The sequence below is a fragment of the Podarcis gaigeae genome (genome assembly GCF_964106915.1).
Source record: "Podarcis gaigeae genome assembly, chromosome: 5".
In the NCBI taxonomy this organism is placed as follows: Eukaryota; Metazoa; Chordata; class Lepidosauria; order Squamata; family Lacertidae; genus Podarcis; species Podarcis gaigeae.
Window position 1 is genome coordinate 61,792,613 of NC_139681.1, and position 22,528 is coordinate 61,815,140.

Consider the following 22,528-nt stretch of genomic DNA (forward strand, 5'->3'; position numbering starts at 1 on the left):
TCGTTTTGACCTACTGTCACCCCTTTTATTAATTCATTTCGTCTAATTGAACTCAAAAGGACCTCCAGAACCGTTATGAATAACAGTGGCGAGAGAGGACATCCCTGTCTTGTACCTTTCCGTATCTTCACTTCTTCTTTAAGTACATTATCTACAATCAATTTCGCTCTTTGCTCTGAATAAATTGCCCTTATACCGTTGTAAAAATCATTCCCCACTTCTATCATTTCTAATTTTTTTAACATAAATTCCCACGATATATTGTCAGATGCCTTCTCCATGTCTACAAACATTAATATAGCTTGTTTCTCATTCCTAGCAGTCAGATATTCCAAAATATTTATTATATTTCTCACATTATCTTTCATCTGCCTGCCTGGGAGAAAGCCTGCTTGGTCTTCATGGATAAATTCTTGCAATATCTTTTTTAATCTTCTTGCTAATATTCCAGAAAAAATCTTATAGTCTGTATTCAGCAATGAGATCGGCCTATAGTTCTTCACTTGTGTTAAGTCGGAGTCTTGCTTGGGGATGAGTGTAATAAAGGCTTCTTTCCACGTTTCCGGGATATCTTGTTGTTTCATAATATTGTTCATAACTTCTTTCAATGGTACCGTCATGGTGTGCCTCAATTCTTTGTAATAACTAGATGTAAAGCCATCCGGTCCTGGTGCCTTTCCTTTTTTCAGTTCTTTTATAATCTCTGTTATTTCCTCATTCTCAACTGGGGCGTTCAGTCTGTCTTTCTTTTCTGTCGGGATCTTTTGCACCTTTTTTTCTCTTAAAAATCTTTCTATTTTCTTCATATGTGTCTGCAACACCTTCTTATGCCTCTGTCTTTTTCTATTTTTGCTTGTTGCAAGGATCACTGGCTGGGATCCTTTGTATGTATAAGTATCACGCCATCCTTGGTATGTGTATGGATTAGGGTTAGTCTGCTTAGATAGGATGACTCCTTCACTCCAATTTTTATTTACCCTTTTCCAGAAAGGATGCCCAGTCTGTAAATGTTTGATCAGGAAATAAAGCTTTTCAACTTTAGTCTGGCTATTTGTCTATATACTTCCTTGCAAAGAGAGATCCTGGATTGTGTGTCTGAGGCCTGATCACCTTGGCACACATAGCAATGCTGTTGTTTTAAAGTTCACAATCCAGTTCTGACCCACAAACTGGGTGTGCTGACCCCGGGGGTAAGGTACCGTGGGCGTAAGCAGAGTCCACACGAAGAGGGGCGAGGTCCGAGGCAGAGAGCCGGGCGGGGAACAGGAACGCTGGAACAGGAGGCCGAGCAGGGAACAGGAACACCGGATGGTCAGGAACAGGAGGCCGAGCAGGGAACAGGAGCACCGGATGGTCAGGAACAGGAGGCCGGGCAGGGAACAGGAACACAGGAAGGTCCGAAGCCAACAACGACGTTGCTCCTGCAACCTGGGGCCGGGCTGACCGGGCTTTTATCCTCTTCTAAGGCCAGGGGCGGTCCCGGCCCCCAGGAGCCCCGCCTCCTCTGACCTTAAGGTGAGCACTACTCCTGGGAGCAACCAGTTCCCTTCGCCTCTCTGCCCTAAGCCTCTGCAGATCAGGAGAGGCCGAAGGGTTACTGGGCCCTGGAGGAGGCTCACCTGTAGCCACTGAGTCCTCAAGCCCCTCTGGGGCCAGAAGGGTTTCACCTGGGGCCAGCTCCTGGTGCTCTGCCACAGGTGCAGGCTCTTCAGCATCTAGGCCTTGCCCCAGTTCAGCCGGTCCTGGAGGCGGGGACTCCTGTGCAGGCTGGGATTCCTCCGGTTCGTCCTCTGAATCGGAATCCCAGGCCATCACACTGGGTCATAACAATATGAGCCCAAGGCACGCTCTTATGCACCACCCTCTGCAGCTTAATCTACACCTTATGTCTGCAACCCACAGGCTGAAGGATCCACAGCTGGGTCATCAGGACCCACAGCTGGGTTGTGAGGCCACACCAGGTGGGTCACAACCAAACTTACCACACCACCATGCAAACCTGCAGCCTTCTGTTCTCTTCCTTATGTGAGGGTTTCCTCCTCACTTTGGACTGCTCCAGCTTTGCCACCCTCTGTTGGAACCATGCCGCTTGGCTTTGAAAGACGCTATCCATCCAATTTCAGCAGCCTCACTGAAACAGTGTCATGGAGAGCAGGCTGTGACAGGAAGCTGAGAAGCCACAGGTCACTTTTCTTCTCCATAGGTACAAGCAGCTGGAATCAAAAAGAGGATACAACTACAGTGGTACCCCGGGTTACATACGCTTCAGGTTACAGACTCCACCTCAGGTTAAGAACTTTGCTTCAGGATGAGAACAGAAATCGTGCTCCGGCAGCACAGCAGCAGCAGGAGGCCCCATTAGCTAAAGTGGTGCTTCAGGTTAAGAATGGACCTCTGGAACGAATTAAGTTCTTAACCTTGAGGTACCACTGTATTAAAAAGGGAAAAAATGTTTGACCAACAATACATGAAATAGTGGCTCCAATCTACTGAAAAAAACCCTATGTACCAAGCACATATGTGATGAGTGCTAGCATTATTAGGCATTTTATAAACAACAATTTATGTTCCTGGAGGAACAAAGAAGAACATTATTAGTAGTTTGTCTTGTGTATCCACAAGACTTGTGAGTGCATGACTATGCACAGTCCAGGGACAAAAATGTGTTCTCTTAAAAACTTTTCGCAGTGTTGCATGTGGAGAGGTGAAGCTGACATTTGAAGACAAGTAAACACAAGCAGAATAAACAGGCTACATTGGCTCACTCTCTGGGATGTGAGAAAGTATTATGATACAATTTACGCTAAGTCAAGAATTCTGCATCACTGAAAGGTGCTTCCATTCTTCAGCTAATCTCAATTTTACCTGGATCTCATTCACACTTTGCTCCAAGGAGGTATTTCCCCCTCAATTTGGACAGTGGATGGTTAACTTGAGGCCAGGGGATTGGTTGTGGCCCTCTATACCTTTCAATCTGGCCCTCTGGACTTTCCCCAGCAACACCCCTTCTCCCTAGATGACACTGCCTCCATACCCTTTTAGAGTTGTAGAATAGAAGTCTGAAATCTGGACTCTTGTGTAGGGGAAAAAAATACTTTTAAAAGCTATACTGCAGAAAAGCATCTGTCTTAAACACTTAGATGTTACAAAGTAACAAAAAGAACTAGCAGTGGTTCAGTTAAAACATTCTCCCTCTAATCCTCATCCCAGAGAGAATTTAAACATACAGTAGTTTTTATCGCTAAATTCAAAATGCACCTCTCTATGTTCTCTGCATGCTGGCATCTCACAGCACCTTTGTCTCTCTCTGTGTTGTAAGCAGCTCTAGTTACACATTTACATAGGCGGGTGCTCAGATTTCAGACCTCCTGTTAAATCAGGAGGCTTATACAGTAGCTCCAGATGCAGTCACCACCACACCCAGTGGAAAAACACCAGTTCTGTCCCCATACAAAACAACAACAACCCACAACAAACATAGCATTATGTTTGACTCGGCCCCAGACACACTGACGAGATGTCTGGAAGCTGTAGCTGGATGGCTACGTGGGAGCCGGTTTAAGTTAAATCCTTCGAAGACAGAGGTCCTCTGGCTGGGACGGGACGATATGGGATTGGGGGGGCAACTCCCATCTCTTGTGGGGGTGCAATTAGTGACAGCACCGTCCGTTAAGAGTTTGGGTGTAATCTTCGATACCTCCCTCTCTATGAAGGCGCAGATTACAGCTATAACAAAGGCGGCATTTTTTCATCTCCGCCAAGCTAAGCAGTTGGCTCCTTATCTCTCTCGCCCTGACCTAGCCACTGTGATCCATGCAACGGTCACCTCCGGACTGGATTATTGTAACTCGCTCTATGTGGGGCTGCCCTTGAGACTGACCCAGAAACTCCAGCAGGTGCAGAATGCCGCAGCGAGACTCCTTATGGGGTCTTCGCTGAGAGATCACATTCATCCGGTACTATACCAGCTGCACTGGCTCCCGGTGGAGTACAGGATCAGGTTTAAGGTGCTGGTTTTAACCTTTAAAGCCCTATACGGACTAGGACCCTCGTACCTATGGGACCGCCTCTCCTGGTATGTCCCACAGAGGAACCTACAGTCTGCAAATAAAAACATCCTGAAGGTCCCAGGCCACAGAGAGGTTAGGCTGGCCTCAACTAGAGCCTTCTCGGCTGCGGCTCCAATCTGGTGGAACGCTCTGTCACAAGAGACTAGGGCCCTGCGGGACCTGACATCTTTCCACAGGGCCTGCAAGACAGAGCTGTTCCACCAGGCCTTTGGTCAGGGCGCAGCCTGACTCCCTCCTCTGGCAATCTGCACAGAATTTTGCTTAACGGTTGCCATCAATTTGTTTTTAATTAATTTTTATAATGAAATGTTTTTAGAATGTTGGATTATTTGATTGTTGTTAGCCGCCCTGAGCCTGGCTTCGGCTGGGGAGGGCGGGATATAAATAAAATTTATTATTATTATTATTATTATTATTATTATTATTATTGCATTAAACATATAACCAGGGCTTTTTTCAGACAGAACTCGCTGGTATTCTCAGGTGGGCACCATTGCCATTATAAGAGAAGAAGAAAGGCATTCATTGTGAGTTCTGGCACCTCTTTGTCTAAAAAAATAGCACTGCATATAACACAGCCCTCCACTGCACATTCCTTGAGTGTTTTTGCCTAGCTGCAATGTGTCCTCGAACTCTGATAATGCTTCTTCCCTGCTTGGATGATAGAGAGGAGTGTGCAAGTAAATTCACGTACCACCAACTTTTCCTTCTGGCCTCTCCAACCAACGCATCTGGCGCCTGAAAGGTTTGTCTAGCAGGGTACGCAGCTGATGGACTGAAAAGAGTTCCCCCATCCCTGTCACACTTTTCTCAAATTGATGCCATTCCTTTCTCAAACTCATGCAGTGTCTCCCCGTCTATGGAATGCTCTCTGCAAGGAAGTTCACCTGGTGCCTTCATTATGCACCTTCAGGCGCCAGGCAAAAACGTTCCTTTTTAACCAGGCCTTTGCCTGATTGACATCTTATACCCTTTTAAAATGTGGCTCTTGTGGAGGGGTGTTATTGGGTTGTTATTTTTGTTTTGGTTATATACCGGTATACTGTGGTTTTTATGCTGATCTTTTCGGGTATAGGGTGCTGTGTGTGTGTATGTATATGTATATATGTGTATGTGTGTGTGTGTATTAATGGCTCTGCTCAACCATCGCTTTAAGTTCACACCATAGAGATCACCCACAGTCATTCAGAGGCACTGAAGGAACTAGTCAGAAATCCCTGGACTGGATCCCACACAAGTCCTTACCTGCAGGCTGTGGTCATGATCTGTGATGGAGGACGGGAGGGGCCTCTCAAGTCAGAGACTGACAAGAATAATATTTTTTTTAACAGTTACAGATAGGTAGCCGTGTTGGTCTGCCATAGTCAAAACAAAAAAAAATCCTTCCAGTAGCACCTTAAAGACCAACTAAGTTAGTTCTTGGTATGAGCTTTCGTGTGCATGCACACTTCTTCAGATATCTGAAGAAGTGTGCATGCACACGAAAGCTCATACCAAGAACTAATTTTTTTTTAACGTGAGAAATATCTTATTCATAGTTTTGACTCACGGGGCAGGGGGAAAACTCATGGTTTATCATCAAGCGTTCCTCCAGTTTCGGTTTTCTTTTCTGATTTCTGTGTCCGTGATGATTTCCTTTCCGTGAAACGGGCCGAGTTCCTCACTTCTCCCCGAGCGCAGCTCAGAGCAGGCAGCGCCAGCCCTCGACTGGAAGACGTTGAGTTTCCTTTCGTTTCCTCTCGCTCTTCTGGACGGGGAATTACTCCTCCTGCTTTCTTCAGCCCCTTCCTCACAGCCCCATCTCCGCTCAGTCAAAGCAGAAAGGTAAGTCAAGGGACAGGTCGGTCTCCTCCGCAAGGAAAAGGCGCTCCGGGGGAACCGCGCTTCCCGTCTGCGCTAGACTCCCTCTCGCAAAAGAGCGACAGACCCCGGAGGGACCCCACTTCTGGCACAGCTGGGGACTCAGATTAAACGCAGAAGAAGACCAGGGTAAATTAACCCGGGCTGGTGTTAGTCGCAAGGAACACCTAAACCTGCGTCGAAGTGGAAAGAGGAAATCGCAACACAATTATTTCCACAGCCTGATCTACACCTAAGGATTCCCTGATAGGGTTTCTCATTTTTGGAAACGGAATCATTCTAGATAAACGCTAGATAATGCTTAATTTTGCTTGTTTTAAAACCACATGATTTCCAAGGTCTTTAAAACATAGTTTTGTGTTGTTTGTAGTATGTCTGCTCCAGGTACTTCAGCTGAAATTTTGGAGTGGTTCAGAGCCCATAAAATGGAGATTTCTGCTGCAATTAGAGATTTGTTTCCTTTTCTCTATGGCCTACGAGACAAGAATATAATCTCTGAAGAAGATTTTAAGGTGACTATTGTATCTAACTGATGCAATTATTTTCTGCTTAAATTCCTACTTTGTTGCTCAATTCAATTTTTAACATACTTTTTAATGCATTGTAAATTTGCTGTTTTTAATTGATTATAATTTAGTAATGATTTCTTTCTATTGTTGAGAGTGAATTTCTGTTTAATTATTATTTATTGATACTTTGGGAGTGTCGTGTTTTATTCTGATTATCACATATTCCTTTATTTGATATAAGATATTTATTTTAAGTCATATTTTTATTATGACTTCTTTGTTTTGCACCGGATTGTTATGTGTGTCCTTGTATATTTTGTTGTTTCTTCATAATGTAAACTGTCTTGTGTATAGCAATATAGAAAGATGGTATACAAATTAAAAGTGAAATGAAATGAAATAGCAGCAGCCTGGATAGCTAAGATGGTTAGAACATGATGCTGATAACACCAAGACTGCAGGTTTGATCCCCGCATAGGACAGCTGCATATTCATCCATTGCAGAGGGTTGGACTCAATCATTCTCAGGGTCCTTTCCAATTGCGCAATTCTATGATAATAATAATAATAATTTATTATTTATACTCCACCCATCTGGCTTGGTTTCACCAACCACTCCCAAAAACACAATACAGCACAATACAGAAAAACTTCCCTAAACAGGGCTGCCTTCAGATGTCTTCTAAGAGTTGGATAGTTGTTTATTTCCTTGACATCTGATGGGAGAGCGTTCCACAGGGCGGGCACCGCTATTGAAAAGGCCCTCTGCCTGGTTCCCTGTAAACTCACTTCTTGTAGTGAGGGAACTGCCAGAAGGCCCTTGGTGCTGGTTCTACAATTCCATCCAGGTTGTGGCTTGTTTCTGAAAAAGTGGCCTTGAGTCTTCCTCTGCCATTGGTAAAAGGCATAGGATAGGATATTAGTGTTCAGAGACATGTAAGCTGCCCAAGGTATTTGAACTTGGCAAAGGAGGATAAATAACAATTTCTGCTTCCTTTAATTGTGCTAGGATAAATATTTAACTAATCTGCTGTTAGATCTGGTAGGAAATGGGAAAGGTACTCTGTATTTTCAGTCTAAAAGATATTTTGAAGACAGAGATCTGAAAAACCTTGTATTGTTTCTTTCTAGAATTGGCATGATTGGGTAACTGCAAATCCAAATGATATTCAACGAGTGGTATACGATGTCCTTGAGAGGATTCAGAGTGATCTGTCAGCAATAAAGGAAATCTTCTGCAGCAGTAACCTGGCAGCATATCAAGACTTACGGCCACTATATGAAAGCCTAGAAATTGGTAAATCATCTTGTATTGGGGACTAAACCTACCAGTTGAGCCTTAAAGATATATAGCCAAAAAGAAACAAAAATCATTAGCATTTGAGAAATGGTATGGTCAGTGTTTGAGCCACAAAGCCTTGTTCAAGTCTTTTTCCAGCCATGCATTCACTGTTTCAGTCCTCTGCCTGCCACTACAAATGACATAAAGGTAAAGGTACCCCTGCCCGTATGGGCCAGTCGTGTCCGACTCTGGGGTTGCGCGCCCATCTCGCTTAAGAGGCCGGGGGCCAGCGCTGTCCGGAGACACTTCCGGGTGACGTGGCCAGCGTGACGAAGCTGCTCTGGCGAGCCTGCACCAGTGCAGCACACAGAAACCCCGTTTAACTTCCCACTATAAAGCGGTACCTATTTATCTACCGGTACTTACACTTAAGGGTGCTTTTGAACTGATAGGTGGGCAGGAGCTGGGACCGAACGACGGGATCTCACCCTGCCGCAGGGATGAACCGCCGACCATGCGATCGGCAAGTCCTAGACGCTGAGGTTTTACCCACAGCACCACCCGTGTCCCAAATGACATATTTGTGCATTAATTTATGTATTGAAAATTATTGATAGGCTGGTGTTGATTGTGAAATATAACAATGTGGTTTACAAAATAAAACCAGTTCCCCAGAATAACGATAAAACATAAACCAGCATATTCAAAGTTCAGTAAAGCTGGTCCTAAGGATCATTGCCCACGAGTGCCTATGCAAATAAATAAGTTTTCACCAGCAGGCAGAGTAGCTGCAATCCCCTGTAATGTGGGGGCCACAGTAGAGAAGGCTCTTCTCTGGGTCCCCATAAGATGCACATTTTCTGGATGCAGCACGACTAGTCTTCCGTAAGACACATCATGATTAGAAAGCTTCCAGAAATGTCAGTGAGCAGGTTGCCTTCAGACTGCTGTCACTTGTTGGCAGCCCAAAATATGGGAACTGTAACCTTTGACATCTGTTTCTTCATTTCATCTTGGAAAAGGGACACAAGAGCAAAATCTGGATTTCCAGGGCACGACACTGCCCGTAACCTGTGGAACAGCACAAGGCATTTTACATACGGATATATTTGCAATAGGTAATCATAAGGAATATGATACCAATAGCAAATTAAAAAAATGGTGTTTGCATAAATGTGTGGTGTTGGGAGGAGGAGGCATCAATGTGGGTGGTATGTGAGTATCTTTTATTTTCTGGGAATACTTCAAATACTAATATCCTATAAAGCTCTTTAATTATATTCCACTGTATCCTGTGAACCTGGGCAAGCCTAAAATAATTCCATCAGTACCACAATGGTGCAATCAGTGCTTTTGAAATCTTTCCCTATTTATTAATGCATGATTAAATGATTTTCTTTAGCTTTAAATGTTTTGTTTTTGTAACAGAACAGTGCCATGTTGATTCTCTTTATCATTAATGCATTAATCTACATTTATATGTGGCAGTTATCACAACCCATAAATCTGAATGAAAAGTAATTGGCGATTGCTCCCATTTTTTCAAAAAATATAGAAACAATTTATTGTGACCGTGTACAGGAGGAAGGGGGACAGGGAGGAAAGCAGGTGTCAGGGAGTCTAGCTGTGGTGACCAGGGAGAAGAGTCGGCGGAAGAAGATTGGAAGAAATTTAAAGACTATCTACAGAAATATTGCAAAATTAATGAATGTTAGAATGATGTCGGATAGCAATTAAGTGGTTTCCAGCTGTAATGCTTTAAGAGAATATGGGGGGGGGGAATGGTTTTAGAAATAGGTTAAAATTTATTAATAAGGATTTGCTGAACTAATAATTTGAATTGGAATACAAAAAAGGGAGGTATGAGGAGGTCTGGGAAATAAGTTAATGAAAAATAAGTAATGGAAACTTTATGTGTTTTTAATTATTTTTATTTTTGTATTTTTGTTATTTTTTGTCTTTTTACTTTTTGATTTTTATTGTATTATTATTGAAAACCTTAATAAATATTCTTGAAAAAAAAAGGGAGTCTAGCTGTGGTGATGGGCTAGTTCATTCTGAGGGGCCCTGAAGTTTGGCATTAGCCGTCATCAGCCTGAAGTTTCTTTCCACACCACCATCTCGGCTTCTTTCTCTCTTCAGTGAAGTCTGCTGAATGGGATAGGTCAGGCATAGGCAACCTCGGCCCAACAGATGTTTTGGGACTACATTTCCCATCATCCCTGACCACTAGTCCTGTTCACTAGGGATCATGGGAGTTGTAGTCCCAAAACATCTGGGGGCCGAGGTTGCCTATGCCTGGTATAGGTGCATAACATTAATGAGACTGTTCTGTTTGTCAAAGGAGTTTCAAGAAAAAGTATTGAGGGTTCCAATGGAAAGTGGTTCACACCATCACAATTTGAGAGTGAAGGAGGACGTAAACACTGGAAATGGTGGAGAAGAAGTATCCAATATGGGACAACCTCATTAGACACATTAATAAAGGTATGCAGTTCACTTGTAACAGCCGTAATTTTAATGCCTCATTTTCTTACTTGCAACTCCAAAGGAATTTCAGATGATACCATTAAGGCTTTACAGATAATAATCCACATATTTTATTCTTAAAATGAGTACGTTATTTTTAAGCTGCTTTGAGTCCTCTAGGGGAAAAGATGGGGGATAAATAGATTTATATATGATGATGATGATAACAATGATGATATTCACAATGATAGCTTCAGATTCTATACTATATAACTGGAGTTACCTTCATAACATCCTTACGCAATAAAGAGGGAGGAGAATAAAGAGTGAGCAAGAGGAACAGATGGAGTTCGGGTGCTTCATCAAAAACCACAAAGTGTACTTTCCCTTACTATCTCTTAGTCCCAACCCCACCCTTGCTGAAGGGGGACATGCAAGGTAGTTTCGTTGTACCTGACAGTGAGGTCAGAGGAAAATGAATTGTCATTTCTTCCAATTCAACCCCAAGCAGCAGGTTTTCCCTGGGGAAAGCGGTGGGACAAATAAGTGTGGATGAGCCCTTAGTAATACAGTGGTACCTTGGGTTAAATACGCTTCAGGTTACATATGCTTCAGGTTACAGACTCTACTAACCCAGAAATAGTACCTCGGTTTTAAGAACTTTGCTTCAGGATGAGAACAGAAATCGTGCTCTGGCGGTGCAGCAGCAGCAGGAGGACCCATTAGCTAAGGTGGTGCTTCAGGTTAAGAACAGTTTCAGGTTAAGAATGGACCTCCGGAACGAATTAAGTACTTAACCTGAGGTACCACTGTACTGAGCCAATTAACATTTGCAGTGGGCTAAGAAACCACTGTCTCTCTTCAGGCTCAAATGAATGTAATTCAGCAGTTTCACATGGGAACCAACTTTTACATATCATTGTTCATGCATGGCAACTTTAAGGTTAGCAGCAGAATGCCCCAGCGGAATGAAATATTCTCCTACTAGATTATAAACATATATCCGTAGTAAGGTGTCTAATTTCTTATGAGTTCACTTCCTAAATTCAGATGATGTTTTGGGATTCTGATTATGCCTCACAGTAAACCTAATAGTTGTGATGTTTATTTCAGAGCGGACAGCTACCTGAGCCACCACAAAATTCCAACAGGACAACAACGATGGTAAACATTTCCTTAACAGTTTTACTTGATTTAAACTAGCATATGCACAGATTATTTATTCACTTATGTATTTAGATATTTCCTAACTTCCCCTCACCCAAAATGGTTGTACCACAGTTTACATCTAAATAAGGCAATACAAAACATAATATATAACAAAGAAAAACAAAATGAGAGAGAGGAAGCTTCATGTGTGAGTGAGATTTGCAATTCAATAGGCATCGTGGTGGGAGGCTCTTTGTCCAGCTTGCTTGCCCCACAAAATGATGGTGGCACACATGAAGGACAAAATCTAGTGCCAATGATGACAACGAGGGCTCAATCCCTTAGCCAATGATTTATTACAAAACTCTTATTGAGACATGACACGAGAGTGCAATCTTAGTCAAAGGCAGGGATCCTGCTCATAGTTTCTTTGAAATTTCCACTACAAGTGCTCACACTGCCAAAGAAGTAAGCTATGCTTTAAGCTAAGTAATGGGGTACCTTTCTGGCAAATTTTATCTGGCCTCTCCATGTGGGCCAACTTTGGCAGGTAGATGAGACAATCCACATGGCGCCATTATGTCACAACATGATTGGCAGGCAGGGTGTCTCATCCCACTGCCAAAGCCCCTTGAATGGGGTTCCCAAGTGCTCAAAAACCAGCTGACAGTTGTGTGCTTGGCAACCAAGCTTAGCTACTAGTGTAGCTAGCCAGAGGCATGGGGGATGGTTGTCTGTGCCAGGTAGTGGGGGTGGGGGGTATCTGTAGAGTGGCACCTGGGTCTGTAGGGCAGCACGGTGTCTTGGGATTCTGGGTGGCAGGGGAGCCTGTGGGTGGCAAGGTAGTTCCTAGGTGTTTTGAGTGGAGCCACTTCCCTTCTCTGAAATCGGCGGCTGCCCTAAAAAACGCTGAACAACTTTGGTCTGCCCCAAGCTCTGGTGGGAGTTGCTACATTGCTGAGTGCAAGCAATGTTGCCAGTCCTGTGCTCAGAATGGGCATCTAGTGAAAGAAGCAGAGAAAGAAGCCTGTATTTTGCAGACATTGGAAGCAAATGGGGCTGCCCCACCTATATGGTATAAGGGGCTTTTCTATATATTTCCAAATGACACTCAGCATTCTGTAATTGATGTTCATGTTTAGTCCTGACTGAGCTGATTTGGGGAGGTTTTGATCCTTTAGGGTTGTTCCCTAAATATTGTTTGTACTGCTGCAAATCCCAGGTTTTCCTAAACATGGTGATGACTTCCTCTTGTTTCCCAGTGTCCATGTTTTGGCACTCACTACCTGAGTTCGCTTCCCACTAGGAGATATGGGAGCCATCAAGGTCAACCCTATGGTAGCAGTCCAAATAAGGTTGGGGGAAGGTTGGATCAAGAAAATGCAGAATTCCCTGATAAAATAAGCTCAGTTTCACATATGCAACTTATAAAAGGAATAAAACAAAAACAGGAGAAAGAGGCATTATCTTTATTCAGAAGCTGAAAAGTCAGTCATGGCCAGTGAGTAATTTTACAAGGGCACCTTATCTAAACACCCTCTCTGCTTATTATAAAGATAAAGGGACCCCTGACCATTAGGTCCAGTCGACTCTAGGGTTGCGGCGCTCATCTCGCTTTATTGGCCGAGGGAGCCGGCGTTTGTCCACAGACAGCTTCCGGGTCATGTTGCGCAGCATGACTAAGCCACTTCTGGCGAACCAGAGCAGCGCACGGAAACGCCGTTTACCTTCCCGCTGGAGCGGTACCTATTTATCTACTTGCACTTTGACATGCTTTTGAACTGCTAGGTTGGCAGAAGCTGGGACCGAGCAACGGGAGCTCACCCCGTCACGGGGATTCTAACTGCCGACCTTCTGATCGGCAAGTCCTAGGCTCTGTGGCTTAACCCACAGCGCCACCCATGTCCACTGCTTATTATAAAGGTAAAGGTAAAGGTACCCCTGCCCGTACGGGCCAGTCTTGACAGACTCTGGGGTTGTGCGCCCATCTCACTTAAGAGGCCAGGGGCCAGCGCTGTCCGGAGACACTTCCGGGTCACGTGGCCAGCGTGACATCGCTGCTCTGGCGAGCCAGAGCTGCACACGGAAACGCCGTTTACCTTCCCGCTGGTAAGCGGTCCCTATTTATCTACTTGCACCCGGAGGTGCTTTCGAACTGCTAGGTTGGCAGGCGCTGGGACCGAGCAGCGGGAGCGCACCCCGCCGCAGGGATTCGAACCGCCGACCTTTCGATCGGCAAGTCCTAGGCGCTGAGGCTTTAACCCACAGCGCCACCTGCGTCCCCACTGCTTATTATAGGGCCCAGTAAATGTTACCTGTGTTGGCTTCCTGCCAAAAATGTTGGGGGAAGGTTGGATCAAGAAAATGAAGAATGTCCTGATAAAATAAGCTCAGCTTCACATATGAATAAAATATAAACATATGAACAAAATAAATAAATAAAACAGGGGCAGAACCTGAAAAGTCAGTCATGGCCATTTATTAGTGTTACCAGTGGTAGTCTAATCAACAGTGAGTCAACAGTGAGTAATATATAAACACGCTCTCTGCTTACCTTTTAGGGTCCAATAAATGTTACCTGTATTAGCTTCCTGCTCTTCAGGTTGTCTCATAAGTACTAAACCAAGAAAATAGGAAGATGCTGAGTATATATATCATGTAATAAACTGAATATATTTAAAGAAAACTACCAAAGGTTATTTGTTGCATCAAAAATAACAAAATCTGTTTTTTTAAAAAATCCTATTTTCCACGCCGTTGTTTATTTTGATAATGATGATGTGTCTGCCAGCTGAATATCCTTTTAAACTACAATTCAGGGCTTTTGCCCTCACAAGGTGGTGTACAAGAAGCACCACATATTAAAACTCACCCCCCCACACACACACGCATTCTGATAAATTTATTTTTTACAGTCACTGTTTTTTCCTCTTTAGACTGAACATGATGATGTATGTATTGTGTGTAAGAAAGAAGATTCACTGATATGCTGCAGTTCATGCCCCAGATGCTTTCATGAAGATTGCCATATCCCGAAAATATCTGCTGAGAAAAGGTAGTTTCTCCACCTCAATTTCTGTATTAAGCTGATCTATGAAATAACAACATCAATATCTTACAACTAAAGCATCTGCTACATTTGCTAAGTAGTGCAAAGTCACACAACATGAATTGTAGCCCATGACTCAGGCTAAAACTGCATCTATTTGAAGCCCAACAATATCTTGTTAAGCTCTAGGCATCTCAATTGTGGACATCTGAATTAATGTTGGCAGGAGTGTGGTTTGCATTTCACGCCAGTTTTCATATTATTCTCATGTTGAGTTAAGGTGCAAGTCTGTATAAGGAAAGCCGCACAGATTAAAATATATTGTAACAGTTAAATTAATATTAGCTAAGGTAAACAAGTTAGTCACTAAGGTTAGTGATTATTATGACTAACCAGGGCTGGCCCACCCAGGAGGCAAGGTGAGGCAACTCCCAAGGGGCCACGTTGCCTTCGCCCCCGCCCCCCAATAAACGATGAGGGAGCTCGGCACCCCAAACATTGATGGGCATTGCCATTCAAATGGTATGGGTGCACTGAATCATGTGTTCGATTATGCGGACTGGGGCTTACCTCCCCCCCCCCTATTTTATTCAAGTTGGCACCCTAGGCCGCAGGATCCACAGGGGCAGCTGACCTGGCTTCAAAGGAAGGCTCCTTGAAGGCTGGTTATTATGTCCCCTTGGCAGCCTACTCTGTACCACCTCCACAGCAGTCAGTGAATAGGAGATGCTGCTACTCTCCTCCCAAACCTAGGGAGGAAATGGCAGGGTCTGCCCTCTGGGGTCTGCTGTGGTCTGCACCCACCTGGCATGAGTCAGAGTGAGCCCCTTTCCCCCTGCCCCATGACAGCTTTTGATTTCGACTTCAACCAACAGGTAAGACTGATTTCCTTTGATTCCTATCAATGGTATTATCACACTTTGTTCTGCTTTCCAGAAATAGGTGGAAATGCACCTTTTGCCAATGCCCAAAACCAGCAAGTGACCGTCCCCGTGAAGAGCACCTGGTTCTGAGATGGAAGATGCGTGGCAGGACAATTATGGTGAGCTACATCAACCTTATCCTATTTCAGTTAAATGACAGGAAACATAGCAAAAAGAGGGCTGTGACATTAATTGCTTAAAAATCTGGGATGATCGAAACCTTGTTTCCCATTCATTAAGCCTTAGAAGAAACTGCTATCCAATATATATAACTCAAGGTGTTAACACTAGCATAAAAACCCTAAATGGCTTAGGAACCAAATATCTAAAAGACCATCTGTCAGGGTTTATGGGTTCAGAATCAATCCAAGTCCCCCAACAGGTAAGCCCAACAAAGACCCCATCTCCTCAGAGTATTGCGGAAGGATGATGTCAATCAACATTTGATGATCTCCTTCTACCTGTCAACAATAGAAAATGTCCTTTCATACTGCATCATGGTGTGGTACGCTGGTTTGACATCAACTGATAGGAAGTGCCTACAGAGGGTGGTGAATACAGCACAAGATATTATGGGCTGTTCTGTGAATCCGCTGGAGGAAATAGCGGAAGAACGTTGCCTCAGGAGAGTGAGGAAAATTCTTAGGGATGATTTACACCCTGGCCGTCACTTTCTTGATCTCCTGTCCTCAGGCAGAAGATATAGAAGCATGATTAGTTGCACCAACAGGGTAAAGAACAGCTTCTATCCATGGGCTGTTAGGCTGCTGAATGAAAAGATAACAACAAGGCAACTGACTTTCAGGTTTGGTGGGTGTGCATCAGTAAACAAGGGGAATTATGACTAAGAGAGCTGAGTGGGGGGTGCTCGTGTAATCTCACTGTATACAAGTTGTACAAGTGACAATAAAGTATTTCAATGGTGGTACCACCCTCTTCTTACAGAGGATGCCTGTGGCTCACTGAGCCCTTATGAGATTCCAAAAAGTAACAGCTAAATCACCACTTTCTACTGCTCTGAAGCCTCCAGCAAAATGAAACACTTACACCAGAGGTTTTCAACCTTTTTGGGTCCATGGCTCCCTTGACCAACTACATTCTTTCTGCGGCACCCCTGTGGGGCTCAGGAGCCCAGTTATGTCACCCCTTGTCTGCAGAGCCAGCAGCATCTCATCCTTTTTCAAACACCCTCCCTTCCGGAGGGGTCCCTCAGTCTCCTCTCCCTTCTCCTTGGGAGTCCTCCGGGCAGCCACTGCCGCCACTCCTGATCTCTGAGCTGCCCCCCCTGCCTCAAAGAGAGGTGCCTCCTCACACTGGCCCACAGGGGCCTGGGAAGCCCCCCCCCACCAGCCAGCCCCAAAGGCACCATTTGCCTGAGGAGCTTGCAGCCAGGGCTGCTGCAACAAACAGCTGCGCAAGCCTTTGGGAGGCAGAGACACAAGAGGGCATCAGAGGAAGGGAGGGAAGGCAAGAGTTGCCATGGCACATTGACTGAAAACCACTGACTTACACAAAAGCCAGATGTGACTAAAGAGATCTGAGGCACCTGGTTTCACCAAGGCAAGGCTCCAAATCAACACACAAAAGTACATAGTATTTATTTAAGATTACTAAATAGCAGTAATATGGACCAACATCGCTAGCTTTGCTTATCAAAGTTATTGTTACTGCTCTATTAAAAAACAAATATGATGGGCTTGCTAGAAAAGAGGGTCTTGGAAATCTTGGTTTTAGCACCATCATGAAATAGTTGGTCATGTGCTCTTTCAGTGTTGATATTACAGTGTTACCTCGGGTTAAGTACTTAATTCGTTCTTAACCTGAAACTGTTCTTAACCTGAAGCACCACTTTAGCCAGTGGGGCCTCCCGCTGCTGCTGCGGCGCCGGAGCACAATTTCTGTTCTCACCCTGAAGCAATGTTCTTAACCTGAAGCACTATTTCTGGGTTAGCGGAGTCTGTAACCTGAAGCGTATGTAACCCAAGGTACCACTGTATTGCTTTTGCCAAAGTTCTAAAGAAAAACATGCATCAGAATAAAATAAAATTCCAATTTTATGTTAAATTTTGTTTTGTTCATATGCACATTTAATCAATGAGCTATGCAGGTAAAGCATGATGATTATTTACAATTTCTTAATTGCTAATTAAAATCTCATTACCAAGGAAACATTATCTTGGTTGTGATATATATTAAGGACACTTCTTTGAATACAAATTTCATTGAAATTGCTGGGAGTTGTTTCCAAGTAAATATAACAAATGCATATTTATTGGCATGGGATCCTTATTTTATCTGAGCCCCCTTAAATATCAGTTTCTTTTGTTTTATAGAAATGCCAGTTCCTGCTTTTGATGATCTGCTGTCAGCCTAAAAGTTTTCTTTTTGTTGACAATCCAGCTACAGTAAGTCTTGTTGACTACAATATTTGGGAGATTGATGCAGAAATGGTTCTTTAAAATGTTACAAGTGCTTGAGTTGAAATTGTAGGAAATTCTACAAATATTCTTTTCTGATGTGCTGATTTAACAGATACAAAATTGTAATGCCGTCATAAAGAGACCCATGTGGCTCAAGCGCCTAGCTGAGAAGTTGCATAAAGAAAAATACAACACAGTGGGAGATTTCGTAAGAGATATGCGCCTGATGTTCAAAAATTTCCATAAATTTTATAAGGTAAGCTCCAGTCTCTCTTTTCCCTACAGTTCCTTGCCAGTGCATTTTAAAGATGCAGGAGTGGGTAGAGAAGGTAAAATTATATTTCCATTCTAATTGAAATAAAAAACAAAACAATCAGGGTGGGGAAAAGCGAAATGTGATTTAGTCCATTTTCCATTTCTTCCTCCATCACACATACTCACAACCTCTCTCACAATGATCACAGTGTCTCATAGTCAGCAATCCAGTACGTTTCCAAGCACAATTCAAAGTGTTGGTGCTGACCTTTAAAGCCCTAAATGGCCTTGGTCCTGTATACCTGAAGGAGTGTCTCCACCCCCATCGTTCAGCCTGGACCCTGAGATCCAGCATCGAGGGCCTTCTGGCGGTTCCCTCATTGCGAGAAGTAAGGTTACAGGGAACCAGGCAGAGGGCCTTCTTGGTAGTGGCGCCCGGCCTGTGGAATGCCCTCCCTTCAGACATGAAAGAAATAAGCAGCTATCTTATCTTTAAAAGACATCTGAAGGCAGCCCTGTTTAGGGAAGTTTTTAATATTTAACACTGCATTGTTTTTAACACTCGATTGGGAGCCGCCCAGAGTGGCTGGGCAAACTCAACCAGATGGGCGGGGTATAAATAATAAAATTATTATTATTATTATTATTATTATTATTATTATTATTATTATCCTCATGCATTTCCCAAGAATCCCACCTGGCAGCGGCGGAGCAAGCCAATCGGACGCCTAGGGCGGCACGAGCTGGAGCAGGACACTCTGTGGGGCCTCTGAGGAGTCTGCCTGCCTCCTCTCACTCAGCCGCCCTACAGCTGAGGGGGAGGCAGCGGGCGGACCGTTTGGGCAGGTCAGAGCCTGCGGGCGCTCAAGCCACCATGTCACTCCCAGGAGAGACGTGTGGCTTGGGCGCGCTGCAGGCCCCACAGTGAGTGCCACCCGGCATTTTGTCACCCCCCCCCCAGTGGTGACACCTGGGGTGACCTGCTCCACCGCACTTCCGTTCCTCCACCACTGCCACCTGGAACCCCTTTTGTCTTTAAAAGCTTGGTGAATGTCTGTGGTTATTACAGTAAAAGTAACTCGTAACTTGTGTGCATTAAGCTTTATGCACTTGACAACAAATAATACAAAGAAATTAATAGGAGGTAGGCATCTGGGGGGAAATACTTTGGTAATCCCACCTGCCATTGAACCCAATGTGTTTTGACTATCCACGATTTTGGCTTTTCGCTCTATCCTCAGAATGTAACCCTGCTGTAAAGTGGAAGTCATCTGTATAAATAACTGAGAATCTACTAGTTCATTGTACTGGTGCATAAGTTGCCAACCAGAACCTGAATTGTCTAGGAGAGCAGGAGAGCAGAAATATTTAAATACATAGCTTCCCTTGTTGTGTTTTGAAGCAAAATGGTAAAATTTAAACAAATAAAGTAACAAGCTCCACACATATCAAAGTGAACATTTTAATTCTTTTTTTCTAGGGCAGTGACATGGTGGAATATGGAAGAGAACTGCAAGCTGAATTTGAAAATAGCTTTCGGGAAGTGTTTTCTATTCCGTAACAAATTTCTTAAATTCATTGGTTTTCAGACATGTGAGCCAGTTTCTCAGCTAACCAACTTTCCATGCATTATGTAAAAATTGGATTTCTGTATAAGTAATACTTCATGCCAAATTTTAAAAATGGTGCTTTATATATGTATAACTTAATTTTTATTACTCAGGAGGATACATAATGCTACCTGCATTCTTTAGGATTTAGAAATTGAACTGCCATGGGGATTTTAGGTGGGTTTGCAGGAAGTACAGGAAAAATGTATTCTATGTATTCAAATTATTTGGCTAAAGAGTCAGATGTATAACATGGCCATAGCAATGGTTTCTTCCATTTCCTTAGCTTAATCTAGTGCTTTTTTCCCTTAAAAATGTTTAGGGGTACTCTCATTTTCCTACTCATATTGAAACACTGCCCCTCAATGAGGCCAAATTTAGATTCACAAAATGTTTAGGGGTATAGATACCCCTGTGTCCCCCCCAGAAAAAATGCACTAGCTTAATCCCACCCTCTCCCAACAACCACTAGCTATGGACAAGCTGAGAAAAGCAGGTCCAGAGGTTCCAGCTGCTGCAAAACATTGCAGCTAGTGCTAGATTGTTGAGGGGAACAGATTCTCTCCCCCACATAACTGCAGTGCCCAAAAGTCTGCAGTGGCTGTCCATATGCTAGCAGGCCAGTATCAATATTCTTATAATGCAGGCATCCCCCTCACTTATGTGTGTGCCACTCACATGTGACCTTGTATATGTGTGGTGCTGGGAAATAAATAAATGGAATCATGCCAGGAAAGGATGGGAGAGAGCTGGAGAGTCCTCGTGGCTCACCAGGAGACTCTCTCAGAAGCCTGAAGAGGACTTAAGTGAAGGTGGAGGAAGTCCCAAAGAGTGTTGAGATGCAGTGGAGCTTTGTTTAGGCTACCTAACAGCAGCTGCCTGCAGCCTCCAACCTATCCTCCAGTCTCCAGCCAGTCCCAACTCTAGCTGAAGAGAGAGTTGGGGAGAGAGAGAGATGTAGGAATAACGGAGGACGACAGGAGGTTGGATGCAGGTGAGCTGTGCAGAAGCACGCTGGCAAGCATGCTTCAAGACAAGCTGCCGGCTAGCTCTGTAGAGGCTCCTTTTATTAGCACAATATGTAAAACCAGTGAGATACATTTTGGACTGTGACCTTTACACATCTTCCAATCCCAAGATCAAGGGGTGGTACAATGTTATTTTGGCACCTGTTTCCACCACGTCATTTCCCCCTTGAACAATGTATGACGAAGGAGACAAAGGTCACAGACAGGGCATGGCAGACCACTAAGAGAGCAAAGGTTAGATAGAGGGCATGATGTTCAGACAGCTGTGGCTTTGTCTGCGGGCAGAAGTGTGTTCCACACCCGGCGATCATTCATGAGAGAGAGAGCTCAGGAGAGCAGGGGGAAATAGACTCAACAACTTTCGGCTCAACAATTTTGGGTTTTCCTTAAAAAAATCTCAACCACCTTAGGGGTGTCCGGATTTTTACTACTTGAAATATGGCAACCCTAATTACACGAGGGCCCAGAACATTACATCCACATAAGTGGGGTGAAACCTAAAATTTACAAGGCCCTTAACAATTTGGGTTCAGGATACTTCCAGTACCACCTAATCCCTTATATCTCTGCCTGATCAGTGTGGTCTTCAGGAGTCACTGTTTATGGCATGGCTGAGATGCATGACTTGGATTTGCTAGGAAACATGCATTTTGTATTCTGGGTCTAATTTTATGGAACTCCCTTTCAGTTGAGGTCAGACAACCTCCCCTTCTCTTGAACTTCCCAGCACATACTGTATTGTTAAAAAAAATTCCAGTGGGTGTATCAAAGTATGTGAAACTAAGTAAGAGAGTTAAGACAGCAGACAGAGAGACTTAGTGACAGAGGGAAGGCAAAAGTTAAGGGAACAGCTACCAGAAAGCGATTCAGCACAGAAAGTATAGAGAGAGCAGGAGGGTCAGAGGCTTAAGAGTTAAAGCTTGCTTAAATAAAGGTTTTTTGTTTTGTTTTATAGTACCCCTGCCTGATCCTTAGTGATAATTAACACCACTTGAAACAGTGGGCATTTTAACTGAAGTTTCAATTATAATTTCAATTGATTTTTATTTTTTTGTACTGTATCTTTGTAAACCACTTAGAGACTATTGTAGTTAAGCATATGTAAATTCTTGAAATAAATAAATAAATTTTTGCTATCTGGACAAACTTTATTTTATATGCATCTAATATCAATATGCAAGGACACCTATTGATTGGTGTCTCAGAAATATGAAGAGATTAAAGGTGATATGGGTGATGCATTTATTTCGTGTCTCTTGCACCAATTGATAATTATAATTTTTTCCCTTTTATTTCCTGTATAAAATGCCCCTAGGAGTCCTACAGTGGGGGGGGATATAAATAAAATATTTTAAAATGAATTATGCATGTCTACAATTCAAAGTAACAATGATAATAACAGACATTTTACAATAAGTGAACTAGCAAATTCACAAGCTATGAATTCCAAAGTACTTTCATGGAATGGAAATGGAATTGCTTCCAGTTAAGGTGCCTAAAATCTGTAGCCACTGCTGAATTCTTGAAAGCATCCTCCCTGCAAAAATTAATTGTAGCATAAATGCTAGCGCTGTACAACTGATCATTCTGAATACCAAATAATGAACTGATTTGATTTGTGCCAGACCTGAATTTGGTAAACAAAGCTCTGTGCAATCTGAATCGCATAAATATGGAGCAATCTGTTGTGATCCAGATCTCAGAATGGTCTCCAAAATGTTGCACCACCATATTAATTACACCACCATATAAGGAAAATACAAGGGACAGGTGACAGGGGATAGAGAGCTGTACTTTGTTCACTGAGAACTCTACTTTCCAATCCAGGGCTAGAATCTCACTCAAAACTCTTCAGACACAAGGCCGGGGAATGGGCTGCAGTGGTGGTATAATTATGAATGTGG

At 43.5% G+C, this 22,528-nt stretch overlaps 1 protein-coding gene across 1 annotated transcript; it reads left to right on the forward strand.

The window, feature by feature from the left end:
* The first annotated feature begins 5,613 nt into the window (after positions 1–5,613).
* LOC310845982 (nuclear body protein SP140-like protein) lies at positions 5,614–21,770 on the forward strand. The gene is made up of 11 exons (XM_083741922.1): positions 5,614–5,894; positions 6,301–6,442; positions 7,571–7,736; positions 8,744–8,839; positions 10,066–10,208; positions 11,304–11,354; positions 14,276–14,394; positions 15,325–15,430; positions 17,645–17,716; positions 17,844–17,987; positions 19,467–21,770. The coding sequence occupies exons 2-11, from the start codon at positions 6,302–6,304 to the stop codon at positions 19,545–19,547; spliced, it is 1,119 nt and encodes a 372-aa protein (XP_083598048.1). The 5' UTR covers positions 5,614–5,894; position 6,301; the 3' UTR covers positions 19,548–21,770.
* Positions 21,771–22,528: the final 758 nt, after the last annotated feature.